At 36.4% G+C, this 20,684-nt stretch overlaps 1 protein-coding gene across 1 annotated transcript in view; it reads left to right on the top strand.

Moving 5' to 3' along the window:
- LAMA1 (laminin, alpha 1) overlaps window positions 1-19,936 on the top strand; it is a gene marked incomplete at its 3' end in the record, with an annotated part of 57,323 nt that extends 37,387 nt beyond the window's left edge. Inside the window, exons 23-41 of the mRNA XM_010188379.1 lie at window positions 219-362; window positions 734-913; window positions 1,531-1,716; window positions 2,591-2,718; window positions 3,764-3,884; window positions 4,023-4,160; window positions 5,858-5,979; window positions 6,872-6,958; window positions 7,221-7,414; window positions 8,362-8,504; window positions 11,406-11,504; window positions 12,411-12,522; window positions 12,688-12,850; window positions 15,172-15,382; window positions 15,614-15,730; window positions 15,816-15,979; window positions 17,129-17,267; window positions 18,508-18,601; window positions 19,820-19,936. Coding sequence (XP_010186681.1) covers window positions 219-362; window positions 734-913; window positions 1,531-1,716; window positions 2,591-2,718; window positions 3,764-3,884; window positions 4,023-4,160; window positions 5,858-5,979; window positions 6,872-6,958; window positions 7,221-7,414; window positions 8,362-8,504; window positions 11,406-11,504; window positions 12,411-12,522; window positions 12,688-12,850; window positions 15,172-15,382; window positions 15,614-15,730; window positions 15,816-15,979; window positions 17,129-17,267; window positions 18,508-18,601; window positions 19,820-19,936 — 2,659 coding nt within the window. The remainder of the gene's footprint in view (window positions 1-218; window positions 363-733; window positions 914-1,530; window positions 1,717-2,590; window positions 2,719-3,763; window positions 3,885-4,022; window positions 4,161-5,857; window positions 5,980-6,871; window positions 6,959-7,220; window positions 7,415-8,361; window positions 8,505-11,405; window positions 11,505-12,410; window positions 12,523-12,687; window positions 12,851-15,171; window positions 15,383-15,613; window positions 15,731-15,815; window positions 15,980-17,128; window positions 17,268-18,507; window positions 18,602-19,819) is intronic.
- Window positions 19,937-20,684: the final 748 nt, after the last annotated feature.

Here is a 20,684-nt window from a genome sequence, read left to right as displayed (position 1 = left end):
CTGGGGGCAGTTTGTTTTGTTTTGTTTTGTTTTTAAAATAGCAGTGGAAAAAATAATGAAAAAAGTAATGCACTGCATAGTAAAATGGAATAGATACAATAATTGACTTGCTGTTATGTAGTTTACATAGCAACGGGTTTTTCTTCCAAAAAGAACCAACTTCATTCAGCTAGCAAAGTAACATGAGTGTGCTGTTATGTTCTTTTTATTTTCTCCAGGAAAATGTATTTGGTCTACAATGCAGTGAGTGTAAACCTGGAACCTTTGCTCTGTCTGCTAACAATGCCCTAGGCTGTACTCCCTGCTTCTGTTTTGGGATGTCTGCATTTTGTTTGGAATTAGAAGATCATGTGAGAATTCCTGTGAGTAATGTGACATTAATGCACAGAGTTTGGTGTTATCTTCGTGTTAAGGTACCACACTGGTGTGCCTAAGGTTGCATACATTTCATTAATCAGGCTGAATGTAATTGAGTAGCTTATGGAGGCAGTGGCATATGGCTAAACAAAAAAGAAAGCAAATGGTAAGTGGCTGTAGTCTTATTTCTGAAACCTAGTGTTTCACTTTTCACTTAAAAAAAAAAATCAAACATATTTCCCAGTTTTTTGGTTTGGACATTTATTACTCTTAAGATGGACTATTGTCTATCTCAAAGCAGCTAAAACTGTTAACAGTATATTACGCTGAGATAGTGTTTTTTTGTTGAATGAATCTTTTGATCTCTGTGTTGCAGATAACCTTAACTCCAGATCAGGCCATTCTGCATGTAGTAGCTCAGAGTAACCTGACTGGAACAGTGGAAGGAGTATTTTCGCAATTTCCTGATGTTTTATTGGATGCTGCCGTAGTCAGAAAATACTTAAATACAGAAACATTTTACTGGAGGTTACCAGAGCAGTTTCAGGGAGATCAGGTAAGATCATTAAATAACTAGAATGCTTTTGTAGTTAACTTCTTTATTCCCTGATAGTCACTCCTTTATTGTTTAATAGTCACTATATCTTGATAATACTTTTCTGCATTAGTTCTGTTCTTGTAGGTCATAATATTATAATCATTCACTGACTGAACTTATTTATAGCAAACGCAAACAATGTGTTTACATCACCTTTCCTAGTGAGATTTTTCTTGACCCTTTAAATTGGTTACGCCCATATTTAATTACCATGTTACTCTTCAGAGACTGTGTAGGCAGGAAAGAGTGATGTATCAATTTTACCTTAGAAACCTGGAAGAGTTTTCAACCTTGATGCTAGGTACTGTATATAGATCATGGAATCTGTTGCTTATGAATTAAATGAAAATTGAGTGCACACTGTGAAAGGGCCTGAAAGAAAAAACTAAGACTACTTTATAGAAACATGCATTTAACCTTGGTGCAAAAACTGCTGAGTTTAAGTCAATTTCATGTTTTATTGCCAATTCTTCAAAGAACTGACAGTTTTGAAGTCTTATGATGATGTTAAAATATCTTCAACCAGTAGTCGTAACCTTGGAATAAATAAAAGTAATAATTTTTTATCCAAACAGCTCATGACCTATGGAGGGAAGCTGAGATATACTGTTGCTTTTTATGCTTTGGATGGCTTTGGAACCTCAAATTTTGAGCCACAGATTCTAATGAAAGGAGGTCACACCAGCAAACTGGTCATCTATGTAGACATCCCACCTCCAGAAAATGGAGTAAGGACTGACGAGGAAGTAGAAATGAAGGAGGTAAGCCAAAATATTGGTGTGGAAATACTTCCTTTCTTCTATGAGCTCTATATACTTAATATATATACTTTGAAAAATGCATATCTGATTTCAAATAGGTTGAGTAAATAGAGCACTCATGTTTTAATGCATCTATTTTAGGGAAAAAAAATGTCTGAGAGTATTGTGCTAGCAGCAAGTAACATTTTGACATTGTTTCCTCTTTTGGAAGTGCTTAAGGTGTTGCTGTGGCAAGCTTTTCAAACACAGACTCAGATTTCAGTGATGAATGACAGACAGCCAGGTATTGTCATTCTCGAGCAGTATCATAATTTTGTAGCCTATATATGACACTCACAGCCCAGCAGCATCACCTGGGACATGAATCTTAGCCTAGCAGGAGCAGTAAGTTGCAGTAGTGCTCACTGGACAATTTCTGAGGAGATAACTGTGACCTTCTTTGGTCTCTGGGTGTCTCTGCTGACTGGGACTGAGGTGAAGTCTAGTCTGTCTTCTTGACAGGAGGCAGGACACTGTGACAGCAGCTGTTTCTAGCTGCAAATAAAATGTGCACATAGAAGTGCTGGGAACTCCTGTCTTTTGGCTGTCTGGGTTCTCCAGATTTAGCAAGAAGAAGCTGTGCCATGCAGGCCTGGACTGCTTTCCTGTAGAAACTGGTTATGGAAATTGAGTGCAGGGAAGGGAAGGAGAGGAGTAATTATATAAAGTCATGTCTTGTTCTAACATGGAGCAAGATTTTGGATTTTCTGGGACCTAGAGTTTAGACATAGTCACTGACTGCATTTCTGAAAGAGCATTTAAAGAGGAACAGAGCATTGCCTTGAAGTCAGCTTGAACACTCATGGTTTTAATAATATGTGTTATGTTTTCCTAGGATTCTTGGAAGTATTTTAACTCAGTGTCTGACGAGCCTGTCTTGCGTTCTGACTTCATGTCTGTGCTAAGCAATGTTGAATACATTCTTATCAAGGCAGCTTATGGCCAAGGATTACAGCAAAGCAGGTAAAGCAATCTCTGATCGCATATAGTTATTATATTGCATTTACTGTGATTTAACCTAGAAATAGTCCCAACTGAGCTATACAGTAAAGATTTAACTCAAATTAGAGAAATTTCCAATTTCCTATTTATGACTTTTGTTCTGATAAGAAAACATTTATGACCCTTAATGGCAGCAGAATCCCTCTTTAATTCTTTCTGTGAAACGCTAAATGTCTCTGCTGTTTACTTTGATAGAAAAGCCTATAAAGAAGCACAGAACTTCACAGGCTGATGCAGTGTTCTGCAGGATGGGTGATACAGTTAGATGTTTTCTAAATTATTTCTTTCCCATTTTATTTTTATGGGTATTGAAATTTTTGTGGTTTGTTTGGGGTTTGTTTGTTTGTTTCTTTGGTTTTTCAATTGAAACACATGGTACCCTGAGTTCTTGGATTTCTACCAACTTAGGTCTTTCCTGTAGCTTTATGCACTCTGGGCAGTGGTAGTACAATTTTCACCTCATTTTACTTCCGTTTTAAACAGAACTTGGTTTCTAATGAGAGGGAGGAGATGGGATATGATCATTGTAGCTGTCAGTTTGGAAAGTAACAAGACAAGCAGAGATGCATTCAGTGAAAACCCAATATCTGTACATCTTCACAGCTTTGAAGAAGTGTGGTTCCACATCCAGATTTGAGGTTATTTTTGATTCACAGGCCCTCAGCTATATTTTTGTTAGCTCTGTCCAAAAATCTGTGAGATGGAAGAGATCTATTTCTGTTTAGTGTTTCTGAGGCAGAAATACATACATGGTGGGTTTGTCTAGATTTTGGAGACCAATGGGAATCAATCTATAAATGGAAGTACTTCTGGTTGTAGATCCTGGAATCGCATAAATACATAAAGAATCTTTAGTTTCTATTGAGATATTTGCATGGGGAAAAAGGAGATCATGGGAGATTTTTGTATGGTAGCCCTGACCGTGAAGCATAAAAATGTTTGCATCTCAATTTTGTTGCTAGGACTTCTCTAGAGGTTCATGCTCTCTTCTGCATGTATCTTGTAGAATTGCAAACATCTCAATGGAAATTGCCGTGAAGTTTGAAGAAATGCATCAAGGCAGAGCTAGAGCTCATCTTGTAGAGCAATGCAGATGTCCTGCTGGCTATGCTGGATTGTCCTGTCAGGTACAGAATCCTTGAATCCTTTTCTCTATGTCCAATGGTAAGATAATTTAAAAAGTTACTTAAGCAGCTTTTAAAACTGTTTGTAACTGTTGATAGCTGTGACCGTATTTTTTTAAATTTTATTTCCCTTACAAATAGAGCTGTGCTCCAGGATACTACAGGGGAAAGCATACTGAACTCAGTGTTAAAGAGCCTCATGCTCTGCTAGCACCTTGTGTGCCATGCCAGTGCAACAACCACAGTGACACCTGTGATCCTGAAACTGGAAAGTGCTTGGTATGTACAATTTATACAATTTTCTATTGATTTAACCTGAACATACAAGGGCAGTTGCCTATGGAAGGAGTTTTTTGGAGAAGTATATGGCTGTACTATTTGGATAAAATATAATTTCCCCCTAACTCTGACAAATGGAAAATCTGAGTAGTATTTTTCCTTAGGGTCCATTCAGTAAAATTATCAAGCTTTTTGGGCACTAACATCTTCAAAATAATTAATTATTTTTTTTTAATTTTACTTTAAAAATAACTCTTGTATCAGTTAAGCTGATTTGTTTTTCTGTGTCACTTTTTGCGCTTGTATCCTTGGTCTGGCCAAGGTCTGCTTTGTCACACAGAAAAGAAGTAAAGGAAGCAGTTAGCCATACCACACCACAGACTAAGTCAGTCAAATTCTTTGTCTTTCATGAAGAGGAGCCTCTGGGCAGCTTTAAGTGAGGCTTTTTTAACTCCCAGAGACTAAAGTGGTATAAGGATATGCCTTAGCTAAGTTAATTTGGTCACTTGTCTCATTTAATCCCAGAAAGAGGGGCTACATCTGACTAACACATTGCCTCTCCCTTGTGGGCTGACAGCCCCATGACAGGAAATTCTCAGCTAACCAAATAAAGCACAGTAAGTCTGTTCTCTGATATAGCTCAATATTCCTTTTTAAAGTTTTTTCAGTTGCTTTGTTTTTCCAGTGGTGATTTGGTAATTTGGTTCAAAGTCAGCCTCTACTGAATTAATTAATGAAGTCAGTTTTCAAAGTCCTTTCCTTAGTCCTTCAGGCTTTTGTAAACCATTCTTTCAGGTTTGTCCTAAAGTATGTATCTCGTGAGTGAGAAATACATTTCTCATTTCTATAAAGCTAAAACACATAGGTATTTCACACTAGTGAATACTAGCTGTTATTCCTGTCAGCTTCTCGTTGCAGAGAAGGTGAGTCACCTATGTCTTGAGATTACTACTTAGATGTTTCAGTCTGAGTAGTGTAGGCAAAAGAGGTGGTTTTCACCTCTGACTTCTGCTCCCATACAATAGGAGGCTTCATTGCTACTGCTTACTATCTTGACTAACCTCTAAATTATACACTCACAAGAATGTGAATCATAAAAAAAGCAAAAAAGGGGGGGGGGGAAAGGGAGAAACTGAATCTTTATTCACTTAGGGGACTAGTCAGTTAAATTATGTTAATAATACCAGTTTAGTGTTTTAATATATAACAGCACTGGCTGTTTATGAGTACTATTGACAAATTAAATATAGTGTCTGTGAATCCTAACTGAGGATAGTCCTTGCTTATAGCTTTCAGCTGAAAACATTGAAACTTGTATTTTTCATCTAGGTATCCTGTTTAATTTTTCCACCAAGTTGCTTTTTTTTGTTTTGTTTTTTTTGAGGATTTTTTGCTCTGTACTATGATTTTCTGGCCTGAATTAGATTAATAGAAGCAGAAATATATAAACATTAATGGGAATTTAGAACAGAAATCAGGTCAGCCTGCCTGAGGGGACATTCACATAGGAGAAAATATGCTGGCATTCTGCTTATTTTTGCATAAAAGGTTCCTTCACTCAGAGAATGCTGACCAATGGGTAGTGACATTTAGAGATGGTTGTTGGAAACTGTATACCTTTATTGATTGGGGGCAAGATAAAGTTCCTCTTGTTGTTTGTTGTTGGTTTAAACTCTGAATTCCTTTTTGTGCATCAGAACTGCAGAGATAACACAGTTGGAGATTACTGCAGTGCTTGTGCCCCAGGCTACTATGGGAAAGTAATTGGATCTGTCAACGACTGCTCTCTTTGTGCCTGTCCCAGAGCCAACCCTGTTAGGTAACCAGAATTTATTAAATCCAATGTTCATTATAGTATTCCAGATTTCTTGTGCTGTATGTCCCACCTCCTAGTCCCCCCTGCTATGACAGAAGGAGTTAGTTATCATTACATGTCCTTTATATTTAGACATTTGTAAGCTACCTATTGTAGTAAATGGAGCTTACATTCTGAGTTGTTCACAGCTAGTGGTAACTTTGTGAGGTTTTAAAATAAAAAGATTAACTGATATGTCAAAATTTTCTCTCAGAGTACATCAGCTTCATGGAATGTTTTGTAGATAATGGAGTAAGTTGCACTGACATATTTTAGTTTCAAATGTGGGTCTCTTTCTTTATTCTAAAAGCAATGCTTTTGTATTTACAAAGATTCAGCCAATCTTCAGTCAATACAGTAACTTTTCATGAGGTCAGTCCTAGGGGAAGAACAAGTACTCTTTTATTTGTAGTTTATACATCTGTTTGTTTGGTAGAAGAACAGTTAACTTCTTATTTTGAAATCAAGATGCTGTGCAGGCTGATTTTTCCCCAGAAGCTTGAAAAGCATATTTATTGTTTGCTCTTGGATTATTGAATCAGAATAAAAGCCTAGCAACGCTGATGTTCTCATGGAAGTGTCAGTTAGATATATACTGTAGCCATATCGTGCAGCATCCATTTTTCATTGTCTTATCTTTTAAAACGAAAGCCATAAGATGCTTTAGTATGTTATACAGTGATAAAGTTGCATTGGGAAAGCAAACTTTTAAAGAAATGAATAAAATACAAATTCTGGACCACTGCGTCAGATAGAGCAGAGGTTTACAATATTTAACCTGTGGCTGAAACTGTTCTCTGTCTTTTTATGGTCTTCCATTTATGTGCTAGCAGATATTTGTTTATCCTTCCTCCAGTTTTAGTCCCACTTGTGTTCTGCAAGGTGTTCAGGATTACCACTGTGATGCTTGTCTCCCAGGATATGAAGGACAGTACTGTGAAAGGTGAGTTACACATGATGTCCCCGTTTATCCCCAACTCCCAAGGATAGCTAGATTAAAATGAGCCGTATTTGTACTTGGAATAGGTTGTTCAGTGTTCATAAATAAATATGTGAATGACTGCTCAAGGACTTAGAGAGATTGGTTAGTTACTGTTGAGAAACCAGTAATTAAAAACCTGCCAGTGATGCTCAAAGACAAATAGAACATCTAATTTAATGATGAATATCCCCTGATATTCAGTGTCCCATTCCTCCTTGTATAGGTGCTCCCTTGGCTATTATGGTGACCCTCAGCTTCCTGGTGGGAGCTGCCACGCGTGTCGGTGCAATCCAAGTGGCTCCGTTCATGTTAACTGTGATCGTGCAACTGGCCAGTGCCTCTGCAAGCAAGGTGTCACAGGACAGCTCTGTGACCAGTGTGAACTGAGACATCTTCTTGTGGAAGATGAGTGTGTTTGTACGTGGTTTTTAAATTGTTTTCTTTCCCAATGGGCTTTGGTCTATTCCAGTGAAGTTTATGAGCACATAATTATTCCTTGAATGTTTTTATGATGTCAGGCCCTGTTCTTTCTATGAAAGGAAAGAAACCATAGTATCTCTGTAAAACAGGGACAGTTGGATCATTTCAACCTAAACCATTCTGTGAATACAGAGGAAACTACGGTAGAGATCATAACATCAGACAAGCAGTTATTCCTTAAAATGGCTTATTTAGTGTTACAGACAAGTTTAAAGAAAGATAGTTTTATTAATTTTTTGCTGTCTGTAGCATACCTTTATTTATTTGAAAATGTTGATTTCCTGTGTCATTGAGCATTCAGATGTGAGGTTGCTGTGATAATACTTTTGGAGTTATCCCAGGTATGTAGGCATTCTCCACCAATAAGTGGTCATATTCCACCAAATCATGTTATTCCTTATGACAAGGTGGGTAGCAGAAAGACGCAGTAAGTACAGTCATCTGCTTTTACAATTAATTGGAATTTAGGACTCAAATTTTGCTTTGTGTAAGTAAGAAAACTCCCAAGGAATAAATAGAATTACACCACTATAGGCTAGAATTTCCTGTCTTCCTAACCTGTTGGGGCGAGTGTCAGCGACATCACCCTGGATTTATAGCAATATAGCTAAATAGGCTCAATAAGCTTATAATGCAGCAAGCAGCTCAAAGGCCAGCAGGATCAATAAGGCTTGAATGTGTGCTAGCCTAAGGAGAGTGTGTTTGGAATAGGTCCACTCCTGGGAGGGCAATACTGCAAACCCATATACTCAAAATTTCTATACTTAATCATTCTTAACTTGAAAGGTAAAGGCCCATACTATGTAAATTAAAATACATTTCAGTATTTGGTGGCTTCTTTTTAATACTAATTTTGCTTCCTCCTCTTAAAATGATTTATTTAGCTTGTGATGACAACTGCACAGGAGTTCTGCTAAACAGTTTGGATAATCTCAGCAAGGCCATACTTTCAGTGAACCTCACTGATGTTGCCCGTGTGCCCTATGGGATATTGTCAGAGTTGGAGAATGCAACAAAACATCTGAAGGTAAAACCAATGCACAGATAGTAGAAATAGGTAGTCACTCCTTTAATGTAAAACTTGCAACCACTCACGTGTGCCAGTAATTTTAACAAAAGCCCTCCTGAAGTTCATGGCTTGAAAGTGTATATGTGTAAGTGATGCCAGATTAAGACCATTAGATTTGGTATAGAAATATACCTTAAATTATTTAGCTGCCTGTGTTACTTCTCGTTCATTGCACTAGCATTTAAATAAATGAATGAATATACTTTTCAGTCAGCACTGTGATTATTGAATGTGCTATATGCATGTGCTTCACCTGCATTATGTGGATCCCCGAGATTGGCCCAGATCTACTGAAAGGAGGAGGAGTAGTTTTCAGCAGTGAAACAGAGACATCAGCCCAAGTCTTTTCCCTTTTTAGTCCCTTTGCTATAGAGCTGCCAAGGCGTAGCTGTCAAGACTGTTCCCCTGGAGTCTCCATGAGGAAGGAGCCTGGCAGGTTGCTTCTCCATTAGTCAGGGTGCCTGGGATGCAGCAGTTTGCTTTCTTTTTGTTTGTGCAGGAGTCCAAGTGCCTTACTCTGCCCTTCATCTTGTGGCACAAAAGCCAGGTAGAATGTTTCGGTGTTGAACACTTTCAGGCTGCTTATGGCGAACTTTCCTTCCAGCTCCTCTCCCCCTTAAACAAAATACCACATTTTGTGGTTCTAGAGGGTCATTTGTTGTTGCTGAGGATTAAGATGATGTGGTCTCTGCACAAAGCCATAGATAAACAGAATCCTCCCTACTTCATGACCACTAAAATATGCACATTTATTGATAAGAGTCTGCTTAGCAATAGGTCAAGCAAAACAAGCTCCAACAGAAAAGCAAAGCTATCTTCTTTATATTCATTTCACTATATCACAACAAAATCAAAACGATGTGCTACTGAATTCGGCAAATGAAGACTTTGAATTAAAATTTCTCTATTTAAGGCAGACTGAATTCCAATTAATGTACTTCAAAATAATAATTACAATATCTGAAGGCAAACTTGATTAAATTACATATTTATGCTTCAGCAGAGATACTCTTATCCTTTAGTTTTAGTTGCTAACATTTTAGTTATAAAGCTTGAGTTAATGCTTCCCTTACTTGATGTCATAAGGCATAAGTGTACTGAGTTATTGTAATACTTAAAGGATACAATTGACTTGTTTTCTGTGATTGTTTTGTGTTTGTGTAGAAGCATCATCTTCTGGAACTAAAAACATTATCCAATATTTGGCTTTTATTTAGCACTTTAATTATAAGCCAAAATCAAATATTATGTGAGCATAAAAACAGTTTAAATTTTCCTGTTTTTTTTATTTATTTATTTTTTAATTTTTTTATTTTTCTGTGTTACTTTTTTCTGTATTAAAATCTAATCAAAGCCAGCTGTCTTGGAAGTGGGATGTTAAAAGTAATATTGTGACAATGGTGTCATTTCTGTTTATGTAAGGCCACAATGTTCTTTGAGCAACTTAATATCAAGGGTAAGTTGGTAGTCTCATTATTTTTCTCTGTTTAGAAGCAGACATTCCCCTCTTTCTGGCTAATCAAAGATTACCTTCCCTTTTGCCTTGTACCAAAGTAACTATAGCTAGAAGCCAGAAAACCAATCGCCAAGTTTATATAGGTGAATCATGGATATTCCCTGAAGGGCCTGTTCTGTGCACTGTGTTGTGTCTTTGCCTCATGCTGGTCTCTCAGGAACTCGAGCATCTCCGCTGTTCTTTGCATAATGTGTGGTTTTTTCAAGAATGAGAAAGTTATCAAATCAGATCATCTGCTTCTCATTGCTTCTACATCTCCAGTCCATCTGAGGACTTCAGTAGTTCTATTTTTCTAGTTACGGGCTCTTGCTTTGCTCCTCCTGACGTGCCTAGACATACTTGCTGTCCCATTCTGGGTTTTTGAACCAGGCTTTCAAGGAAATCTTGCTGTGCTTTATCCCAGGAGGCTCAAGAGCTTCAGCTTCTGTTCCTCTTTCACTTGTTTTTTACTAATCCTGAGGAAAAGACACTAAAATTTCCATTTGACACAAGGCTGTTGAATAATCCTATGTATTACTTCTTTAAAAAGTTGGGCAAAATTATACATATTATGGTATTTACAATGGCTGGCTCTGAAACGTCTGAAATCTAAAAATAACCTTTCCCTGATTTGCTTTCATTGTAAGAGATGCCTTAAGTTTCTTTGCATCTTTGGAGAAGCAGTATTCTGCTGCAGGCCTTGAATGTATCAAATATGATACACTTGGGTACAATGGCCTATTTATTGCCATAGAGAGCAGTTTTGAGGTGACCTTGGAGCCAAATACAGCTTAATATTTTCTCTCTTATGAGTGAGAGGATCCACAGGGCTGCTTGTGTTACCTTATCTTGTGACTGGAGGGCCAAAATCCTGAACTCCTGAGTGCCATGTGCTGGGTTTGACACGGAAACATAATGCTGCTCTCCAGGGTCATCCTCACAGATAGACCTTAGATGCAGGTGCTGTGACAAGACCAGCCGCTGAAACAGTAGCAGCTGTGGGACTGGATGGAAACATTTAATTTGATGGGCCTTTGAACTTTGCAAAGTGGATTATTTGCACAGCTCAGACTGTGGTGAAGTTGAGAATCAGGAAAGCAGAGATGATGCTTCCATATTACTCAATTGAAAGTACAGCATGGCCGGATCTAGAGATTTGTTTCCTTATTTAAAGAAATGGCACACTTTGTTACATCAACTGTGTGTATGTAATTACACTGTTATCTTATGTTCTTTGTCTATCAGACATTTAAAACATATAAATGATCTCAGTAGTGTGCAGAGTTATTTTCTTCCCAGAACTTTTCTTTACAGGCAGCAAAGTCCTTAAATTACAGTGTGTTGTTTCTTGTTGTTTCTTACAGGGTTCTGTAGTTCCTAGAGAAAATCCAACTTATTCATTAGCTACAGCAGAAGAAAGTCTTCTGAGTTTATCAGGAGGAATTGATCAGCTGCATGAAGAGGTAGGTGCTGGCTTCTTTTCTTAACCTTTCTGGATAAATCCATAGCATGGTACATGCCAGAGAGTAGTTTAGACAGTATTTTAAATCTATAGAGAATTCAGTCCATTCTGTAATCTTTCTGAAGAGAGGAATTAATTACTCTGTGGAATTCTTCTGTGAACTACAATGTTTTATGATACTGTACAGGAGATTTGCACATTTTCCGTTTAAGCTCAGAAGCTTTTTTACTGTGATCGCTTAAGGCCCTAAAACTGGAGAAAGGGACATACTTTCTTCCCACTGATTCTAACGTGGTGCTTTTTCAAAATTATATAATAGCTGAATATTCACCAAAAAAGTCTTTGATAGCTTCAATTCCTTCAATATTGTGTTTAAAATTATCTCATCAGAAATAAATCCATAGAAAATCCATAGAAAAACTAGGTGACATCGTATTCTTAATTTGCCTACAAAAAAATTGTAGGCAAAAAATGGACAATACTACTTCAGCCATTAGATCTCATTTGCTGACCGTATGCACCTAACAGTGTTGGTATTGCTAAAAGTGATGTATCCAGAAGAGTGATTGTCTTAAGATACATTAATTGTAGCTAAAATATATATATAATGTTTACTTTGTTAAAGAAATGGCTTTGGTAATTATGATCTCATTATTTATGAAAATATTTGGTAACACGTTTCTTCACTGATATCAGAGGCTGGAACTTTTAATATAATGAAGATATATGCAAGCATGGAAGCATCAGAGATCTATGCATCAGCTAGGTCTACCTTATAAAAAACATTGTTTCCTCTCATGAAGTATTCTCAGTACTGGGGAAGAAAATGTAAAAGCAGTAGACAAATGTAATGAATTAATCAGTGTTTTAGGAGAACTGTCAAAGATTCTCTCTGATTTTATTCTAGTCGTCCAGAATTTTGAAAAAAGCTTGGCAAATTAACACAATGACTAAAGAAACCAGGAATAAAAGTCAAGAACTGACTGGATTTATTGACAGAGTACATACAACAATGAAAGGTATCGTGCTTTTAAGATATTTCCACTTCTTTACAGAACTTAGAAGGATATTTCCTTTGCAACTCTTCAAGAACTATTTGCATATAAAGTGCTGAAGTTTGCACAGGGGTTTCACATATAGTCTTCTGTTAATGGTATGACTAAATTGTTTACTCTTCTACTTAGTACTTGCTGAAGTTGCTATGTCACTAAATGAAACACTGGGTTTGGATCTCCCGCTGTCAAATGCTACATCTCAGAGCCTGCAGGATGATATTTCTGCCCTATTGGATGCATTGCGCAAGAAGGATTTTGTTCAACAGCACCATAGTGCTACCAGTATCCTAAAGTAAGCTTATTCTGCTGAAAACTTCATTTCACATGTGTCTATAATATGCAATAGTGCTTTTTGGAGAGATATCTGGAGAAATCTTGTGCCAGAGAGAGGCAGTGTGTTGGATAAATAACGTGAGTGGAGCTTTATGAACTCTGAATTTGGAGTTACATTAGTTGAAGATATTTGGGCATCCCACATCATACTAATAGCCAGAGCCTATTCATTTGGACATGATACAAAATTCCACTGCAATAAGTAAAAAGACTCACTGGTTTAGTTTGATGCAGAACTGGCCTTAACGCACATCTCCCAGTTGCTTTTGGCTAGAAGACATCATGGTGTTATCTCAGTTAGTTGCAAGCGCAGGACATGTGGGGTCTGCTGAAGGATGTGGCGATTTATTGTCACTGGAGTATGTATCACATAGATTTGTAAATGAAACCAAGACATCTGTTTCAACATTCTCAGCCACTGTTTGGGATTGTATTATATTGCCTTGATTTATCCCCAGTTAAAGGCTGTTTTAAAAAGGCTTTTGTGTTCATTATTTATTAGTGCATATTGCCAGACTTAGCAACATAAAACGTTGTTCCAATAGGCAGCAAAATTTTGCCCTAACCCACCAAAAGCTGTAAGAATGTTAACATTGGCTTCAAGGGACAAAGATTTAGACCAGAGTGGAATATTTCTGGAATTTTGACTTTTCTTTATTAAGTGCTTTGGATTAGGCAGGAGAGAATGTTTGTGTTGGTAGCATATCTGATTTCGTTCAACAGACTCCTGTGCTTGTCCTTGTACTCAATATTGCATTGTGTAGAAGCTGACAGGACATAAAAATGGAGTAGAAACGTACCATTTATTCTTATATTTATTAGGAACTTAAAATAGGGTTTTTTTGCACTTAAAATAATGTCTCAGAATGTCCTGTTCCATAGTAACTAAATGTTCTGACTTTCAACATCAGCTTCTGAGCTGTTATACAAGGCATTTGTAAATTAACTTTTTCAGTTATAAGCTTTGTTGAAATTTCTGAAAGTTCTCTGATAAGTGTCCTTTGACAGATCGAAGAAGAGAGTTAATAAGATTTATAAGATTGTTTGCTCTGCAGGATTTGTCATGCAATGCAGCTATAAAGTCAGAACTGATTTTTAAAAAAGCAGTTTGACAGTGCATTTTTCAGGAAGCAGAAATTACCACGTAGCTCAGTGGACTGAGTTTGTGAAGACACACTGTTAAACAACAGTTGTAACTGAGGTCTCTGCACATTTGCCATGTAAGGCAAAGTTCTCATATCACTTGGGATATAACCTTTTTACTCTACACTGAAATAAAAGCCATTACTGGCTTTTATTTTAAAGTGTAATACTTTAATTCTTGTAACTTTTTTAAGACTGTGGCTGAGTGTAAGGACTCCGAATTATTAGTTTTAAGAAATACTTGCAAATACACATGTGTTACTCAATAGGAAAGATGGAATGTATTTTGCTGTGTATAATTGTGAAATTGGCCAAAGCAAAAGTGACTTAGTTTAAGATCTGTATGATTTGAAATTAGATTAGAAGGGACAAACGTTTATGTGAAAGTATCATTACAGGAGTTGAAGTGTGCAGCCTTTGTGCTTAAACAGAGAGAAACAAAGGAACAGACTCTCAGGATCATTTTCAGTTCAATTCCTTCAATATTAGAAAGTGTTCTAATGGAGATGCAAATATTCCCAAATAGAATAGCTGAAGCGATTAACAGATGACAACTCTGGGGGTATTTGATGTTTCCCAGATCATGTCTGTTACTGATTTCAAAGGATAAGTGCAGAGATTGCTCATTTCAGTGTTCATTTTAATGAGGCTATTTATTTTTATTTGATATTTAAACTTTTCAGGGCTCTTGGTTATACGTCTTTCAGTTCAGGTTACTTGTTTCTTTCCAGTGTCAAACCTCATAACTGATCTTTTGATCCTACATTCAAAATATGCATCACTACAATTAAGACATAAAGTAGTCCCAGAGGGATGTTTCGCAAAGGTTTTTATGTGGAGAATGTCCTAGATAAGTCCAAGCAGATGTGATTTATACTAACCCCTTTCCCCTCTAGTCACCATGTGCAAAGTTTATGAACTGTATTCCTGCGCTCTCCCCTAGGCAATCATCTTATTATGTCAGAAGATTAGTAAATAAGCTAATGGGCATATATGCTATCATAGAAAAAAAATGGCATACTTTTGTAAGAAAATGCTTTTAAATTAATTGCATGTAACCTCAATTTATCCTCAAGAAATCCATGCCTAAGTTTATCCTTCACCATTTATTAATTTTCTGATTCCTCTCTTTGTCAGAGCTGCAGAAAATTTGCTGATCCGGGTTCAGAAAGAGTACCTTAAACCCCAGCAGGAGCTTGCTGAACTGCAAAAGGATGCAAGCCAACTCTTATCAAAGCACAGCGACAGACTGCAAGATGCCCAGGATCTGGTGAAGGAGGCGCTTGCTAATATCAATGAGACCGATCGTCTGTTTCCTCTTATCTCTAGCAACCTGGCAGAGTTAAATGTAAGACTGGACTATCGGTGTTGTTGCATAAGAAATATCAAATATGAAATTGTGTTTAAAAGCTGCTTTTTAAACTTCAATAAATTTGTACATGTTTAAACATGTATATATGCGATACTTAAAGGAAACCAGACCTCTGTTTGAAAACAAAAAACTGTTTATGTAATATATGAACTCATCTGCACTAGCTGACTTTACAGACTACTGGAAAACTCTTGATTTATGCTATAGGACAGAAAGCTAAATATAAAGGAAGGTGAAGAAGTCTCAACCATGCTCATTAAAGAAGGGAAGGACCTAATGAACATTGCTGCTACTCTTGCTGAAGACGTAAAGAACTCTACATCTGTAAGTTCTTAAGTTTTAACATCCTCTTGACTCTATGAGATGTATTTTGCTATTAAAAATAAGAGGAAACCATTTTGTTGTGCAGAAACTGGAGGTTCACCAGGATGGGTTAGTACTATGGAGCTCCAAACTGCGACACCACGTGGATGAACTGGTGATGCAGATGTCTGTGAGAGGAGTGCTTGACCTGGTATACAGAGCCGAGGACCATGCCTCCCAGTTCCAAAGACTTGCAGCTACACTAGAGAGGTAGGAAACTTGACAGTATGAAATCGGGAGAGATCTCCAGTAGTGTCTGTCAGATTTAATTTAAACAGATAGTAGCTTAATCCACCAAAAGAGTTGCTTGCCTATGGCAGGGAAGTTGGACTAGATGATCTTTAAAGGTCCCTTCCAACCCAAACCATTCTATGATCAATTTTTATTCTCCATTTCAATTCAAGTACTTATCACTTTTAATGTAGTGTACCTTTATTAAATCATGTAGAAGGGAGTAATTAGTCTTGCATTTCCTGTGCCTGACTTACACAGTAACTAATGAATTATTAAATACCCAGTGAGTATATAATGTTATGATTTAAAAAGCTTCTGGTGTGTGTATGAATACCTCCTGATGATATATATCTGAATCTCATCAAGAACCTATTGCTGCTATGCCTCTGTTATTGTTGCTTTCATAACACCTTGCAGAAATGAGTGGGTTGCAGTCTCAGATCCACTCAAATGCACTCTTAGAATGTGAGAGTTGGGAAGTCATTCCAGTTAATTCAATGGAAATTAATCTTCTATCTCAGGAATCCTTTTAGGATTCTCACTGGTTTGTCTTTTAAAGTCAGCAGATATGTGTGTTAAAAGTTAAATCATATGAGAATAGAAAATTTTCCAGTATGTTGAGTTTGCGTATAGAAAATTTTGCTCTGAGTAACACTAAGCAACTCTGCTGCCTTCACTGCAGCCAGATAAATTCCATAAAGCAAAATTTAATACAGAATATCTTACAGATGCTTATAAGTTCCTCCTAGATTCTGTATTTCTCTACTTTGTTTTTGAGCTCCAGCTAGGAACGTGTTTCTGTTCTGTTCTGTTTAGGCGATGTGATTTGTTTGCTCTTCATGCAGAATGTGACTAAGTGGATTTATAAGTTGAAAAACTGACCTTAAACAAAAAGGAATAAAAACAGAAAAAGAATAGATGAAAACCTTATTTGAACTGATTTTTTTTCAGTTCAAAATAATGAACTTAGGGCCCCTTAAGCAACATAGGGTAAGGTGTGCTCATTTTTTCAGAATGCATCTTGTGTTCTAGAAACATGTGCATGCTGTAACTGAAGACATGGAATTCAGTGCTTGATTAAGATACTCTCATGATAAGAAAGTTACTTGTTAATTCTCTATTTAGTGGCCTCTCTAAAGTAAGGAATGTGACTCTGAACACAAGTGCTGCTGTCTACACCCACTCCAGTGTTAAAAGTGTGATTGAAAGAACAGAGAGTTTGGCAGATGATGCATCTAAAGTTGTGAATGGCCCCTTGGATTTAGTAAGTATCAATATTAGCAATTTAATTAACATCTTTCCTTTTCTCATTTTTGAATATTTGTTCTAATGGGTTTGCACTTGCTGAAGTTTGAGTCTTCTTGTTGGAGGAATATTTGGCAACCTGTCCTACCAACTAGTATATACTGTATCCTGAAAATGTTCTCCAGGGCAGTAACGGTACTAGTTTTCATGTTCTGTTTACCTTGGTTTTTTCTCTGTCACAGTACCATTTAGCATTTTTGTTTCTTTGTTTGTTTTAATGTCTAATTTTAGCTTAATGTAAGCTGGACTGAACTTGATTCTATGAGTGTTTATACCAGTCATCAGACATGCAGTCCTGTAGGACTCAAGTTGTCAAACCTCTGATGCTCCTTTCCACCTTTGGAATTGTTCAGCTATCCATATTTGATCTGTACCTCTTCTGTTTTTATCTAGATATTGCCAACCACAACTGTCTTGCTTAGTAGAGGTCATTTCGTAACCAAATGTATGTTTGTGATTTATCTGCCATCCCTCTGCCCTGCAAGGTTAACAGGTTGTTGTTGAAACAGTAGATTAAAGAAACCTGACCAGTTACCAGTCTGACCTTATTACTTCCATATTAATCTATTTCTCCCTCTTTTAACTCTTTCTGCTTTTCATGATTGTAGGAAGGGATGACTGACTTATGTTTCACAAGTGTCATGCACAAATACGAGACAGTACATTTTCATGACAGCGAACAGAATAGTTGGCAGTGTTTTATGAGCTTTTATGTTATTTTATAGCACTCTGTCTTTTTAAAACTTTATACATCATGAATACTTCAAGGTACTTTTCCAGATTTTCCAGTTGCAGAAATAAATTAAAAGAACACTTTAAAGACTGGGATTTTGAGATACCTCACTTTAAAGTGCGCAGTGCTTGAGAATTTTGACTTAGGCCTGGAACTAGCATTACTGATACTCCAAAAGGTAATACTGAATCAGTAGCAGTGTTCAAATTAGAATTTGGTAGGTTTTGTTTCACAGTCTTGTCTTCTATTTTTATTAACTCACAGAGAAATTCAATGTCACATTCTTGGAAAAATAGTTACAACTTGTACTTTTTAAAAATTGATGCTTAATAAGGTAATAAGTAGAATACCTGATAGATAAAAGAGTTAATGTTCAGTAACTTGAAGTAGGCATCTGCAGATACCTCAAAGTTTTCAGTTGGATTTCTGTTTTTCATATGTGGCAACTGATGTCTGTGTTTTTCAGCCAGAGGAGTCTCTCAGTCTTCTTGGAAAAGAAACTCTACTACTTAGCTCCAAATTTCAGAATGAAGCCAAAAGTCTGAATAAAAAACGCGAAGGTCAGTTCTTTAAAGTTCGCATTTCTGCTTTTGTTTCTTTTTCTGTATCCTGTTTTGTGGGAGTTTTTAATGTGGGTTTTTTGTGTTTGTTTTGTTTTGTTTTGTTTTAAAGAGCAAGAACTAAGGTAAAATACTGTATATGACTATATGCATATTTTTATACAATTAAGATTACTGTATAATGGAGTCATGTATTACTTTACTTTTTTTATGTAAGAGTATCATTTGTCTCTGTAACCATGTAAAAAATTGGCCTTCACTATACCTCTTTTAGCTCCAAGCAGTGCTTTCTTTAAAAGGCTGTTTTTCCAAATGTTAGGAATTAAATCATTAGTGATTGTACAGTAGACAAAGAACAAATATAATTCTTGAAGAAATACGTTCAATCTTATTTAATAAATCATAGATTACGCAAGTATGTAGGATGACATACTTGAATCATAACCATTTTAACTTGTTCCTTCTACACAGCTGAAATACAGAAACTAGCTGATTTTTTTAATATCTGTATAAAATGCCTTTTGGCTCACAGTCCCTCTATAAATTCCAAAATTGTGTTTTTTGTTACTCCAAAGATAACAAGGCATAAGAGTCTGTACCATGGAAGTTCTAAAAAGCATTTTGAACACAGACTTTGTGTAGGAGCAGAGGCTGATGCTAAGGGAAATTTTGGGTGAAATTGGACAGAAAGTGAGGGTTTCACAGAGATTAATTGTAACTGTAACTGTCTTTGCTTTTAAAATGGCCTTACAAATACACATACATTTTACGTAATTCAGATGGACAGAATGCATACCCTTTTTATTCCTTCTGTTCTAAATATTTTTATTTTTAATGAGAGGATTCTGCTAACAGATCACAAGTAAATAAAAGAAAACGACTTCTTTGTATATCACAGAAAGTGAAGAGCATCATAAAAATTGTAAGGGTTCACAGTCATGGAATCATTTTAATGTATAGCATTTTCCTGACTATGTTTCTACCAATTCAGTCTGATGGAATCCAGAAAGGGTAACTTTGAATGGAAGATTGCCCACAGGAGCTTATCTGTGTATACTGCATTTATTTTGCGTTCCTGTTTGCAAAATGGTCTTTCTGTTGAAAATAACAAAAAAAGTTCCATTGATTAAATAAGTGAATGCTTGTTATCCCTATACATAGGATTTGTGTAGGTTGTATGGTATTTGTTTATGCATAGAAAATTATTTCTTCCAACAGGCCTTTTATTTGAATTGAATGAGTTGAACAAAAAGGTAGAAAAGATTCAAGAAAGTGCTAATAGAATTGTCAACCAGCTTAATGACTCCCTGCTGACATTAAGAGCATTGCCTAATGGTAAGTGAAATTTATATTGACATTTTCCTTATTACAGAACCATCTAGTACAATTGTAATAACATCCTTTTTCATTGTCTGATTGCAGCGGCCTAGCAATAAACTATACTAGAGATGCATTTAGCCTCCTGCCTTACAAGGAATATTTTCCATTTTTTTAGTAAGCCTGTGAAACGAAACTGGGTTATCATATGGGGTCTGTAGTCTTATTTCATACTGCTGTAAATCAGGAGAGGCTCTGAAAGCAATGTAATTACACTGATGAGATGAGAGTGAAGTCCTACAATATTTAATCCGATATGGAGAGAAACAAATGGAGCTGTGAAGTTTTGCTTTCTTTTGATAGCCTTTTTCAAAATTGTTTATATTGCACCGTGAATCTTATCATCAGCATCTAAATGTTTTCTTGTTGTAAATGCTGATTTCATTTAACTTATTAAAATGTTCTTTCTATTTTTTTTTTTTCTTTAAAAAAAGACATTATTTTGGATAAAGGCAAGACCTACAGTTCATGGAAACTATTAGAAAATGTCTTTGAAGTTGTGAGTAAGAGGGTCTGAAATACTTTGCCAAACTTAATAATGTTTGCCTTGGGTTTTTTTTAAGACAAAAACACTCATAAAGGCCTTCTGCCTGGGTTGTTGGGTTGTGCTGTATATCCAGATTAGAATGCTAAGTCCAAAGCTTTAAAATACCCATTTTACAACTCAGGCTCTCAAATCACAGAACCACAGAACCACAGAACGTTA

The sequence above is a fragment of the Mesitornis unicolor genome, unplaced genomic scaffold, assembly GCF_000695765.1.
Source record: "Mesitornis unicolor isolate BGI_N332 unplaced genomic scaffold, ASM69576v1 scaffold22837, whole genome shotgun sequence".
Taxonomy (NCBI): Eukaryota; Metazoa; Chordata; class Aves; order Mesitornithiformes; family Mesitornithidae; genus Mesitornis; species Mesitornis unicolor.
This window is presented reverse-complemented; position numbering and strand designations above follow the sequence as displayed.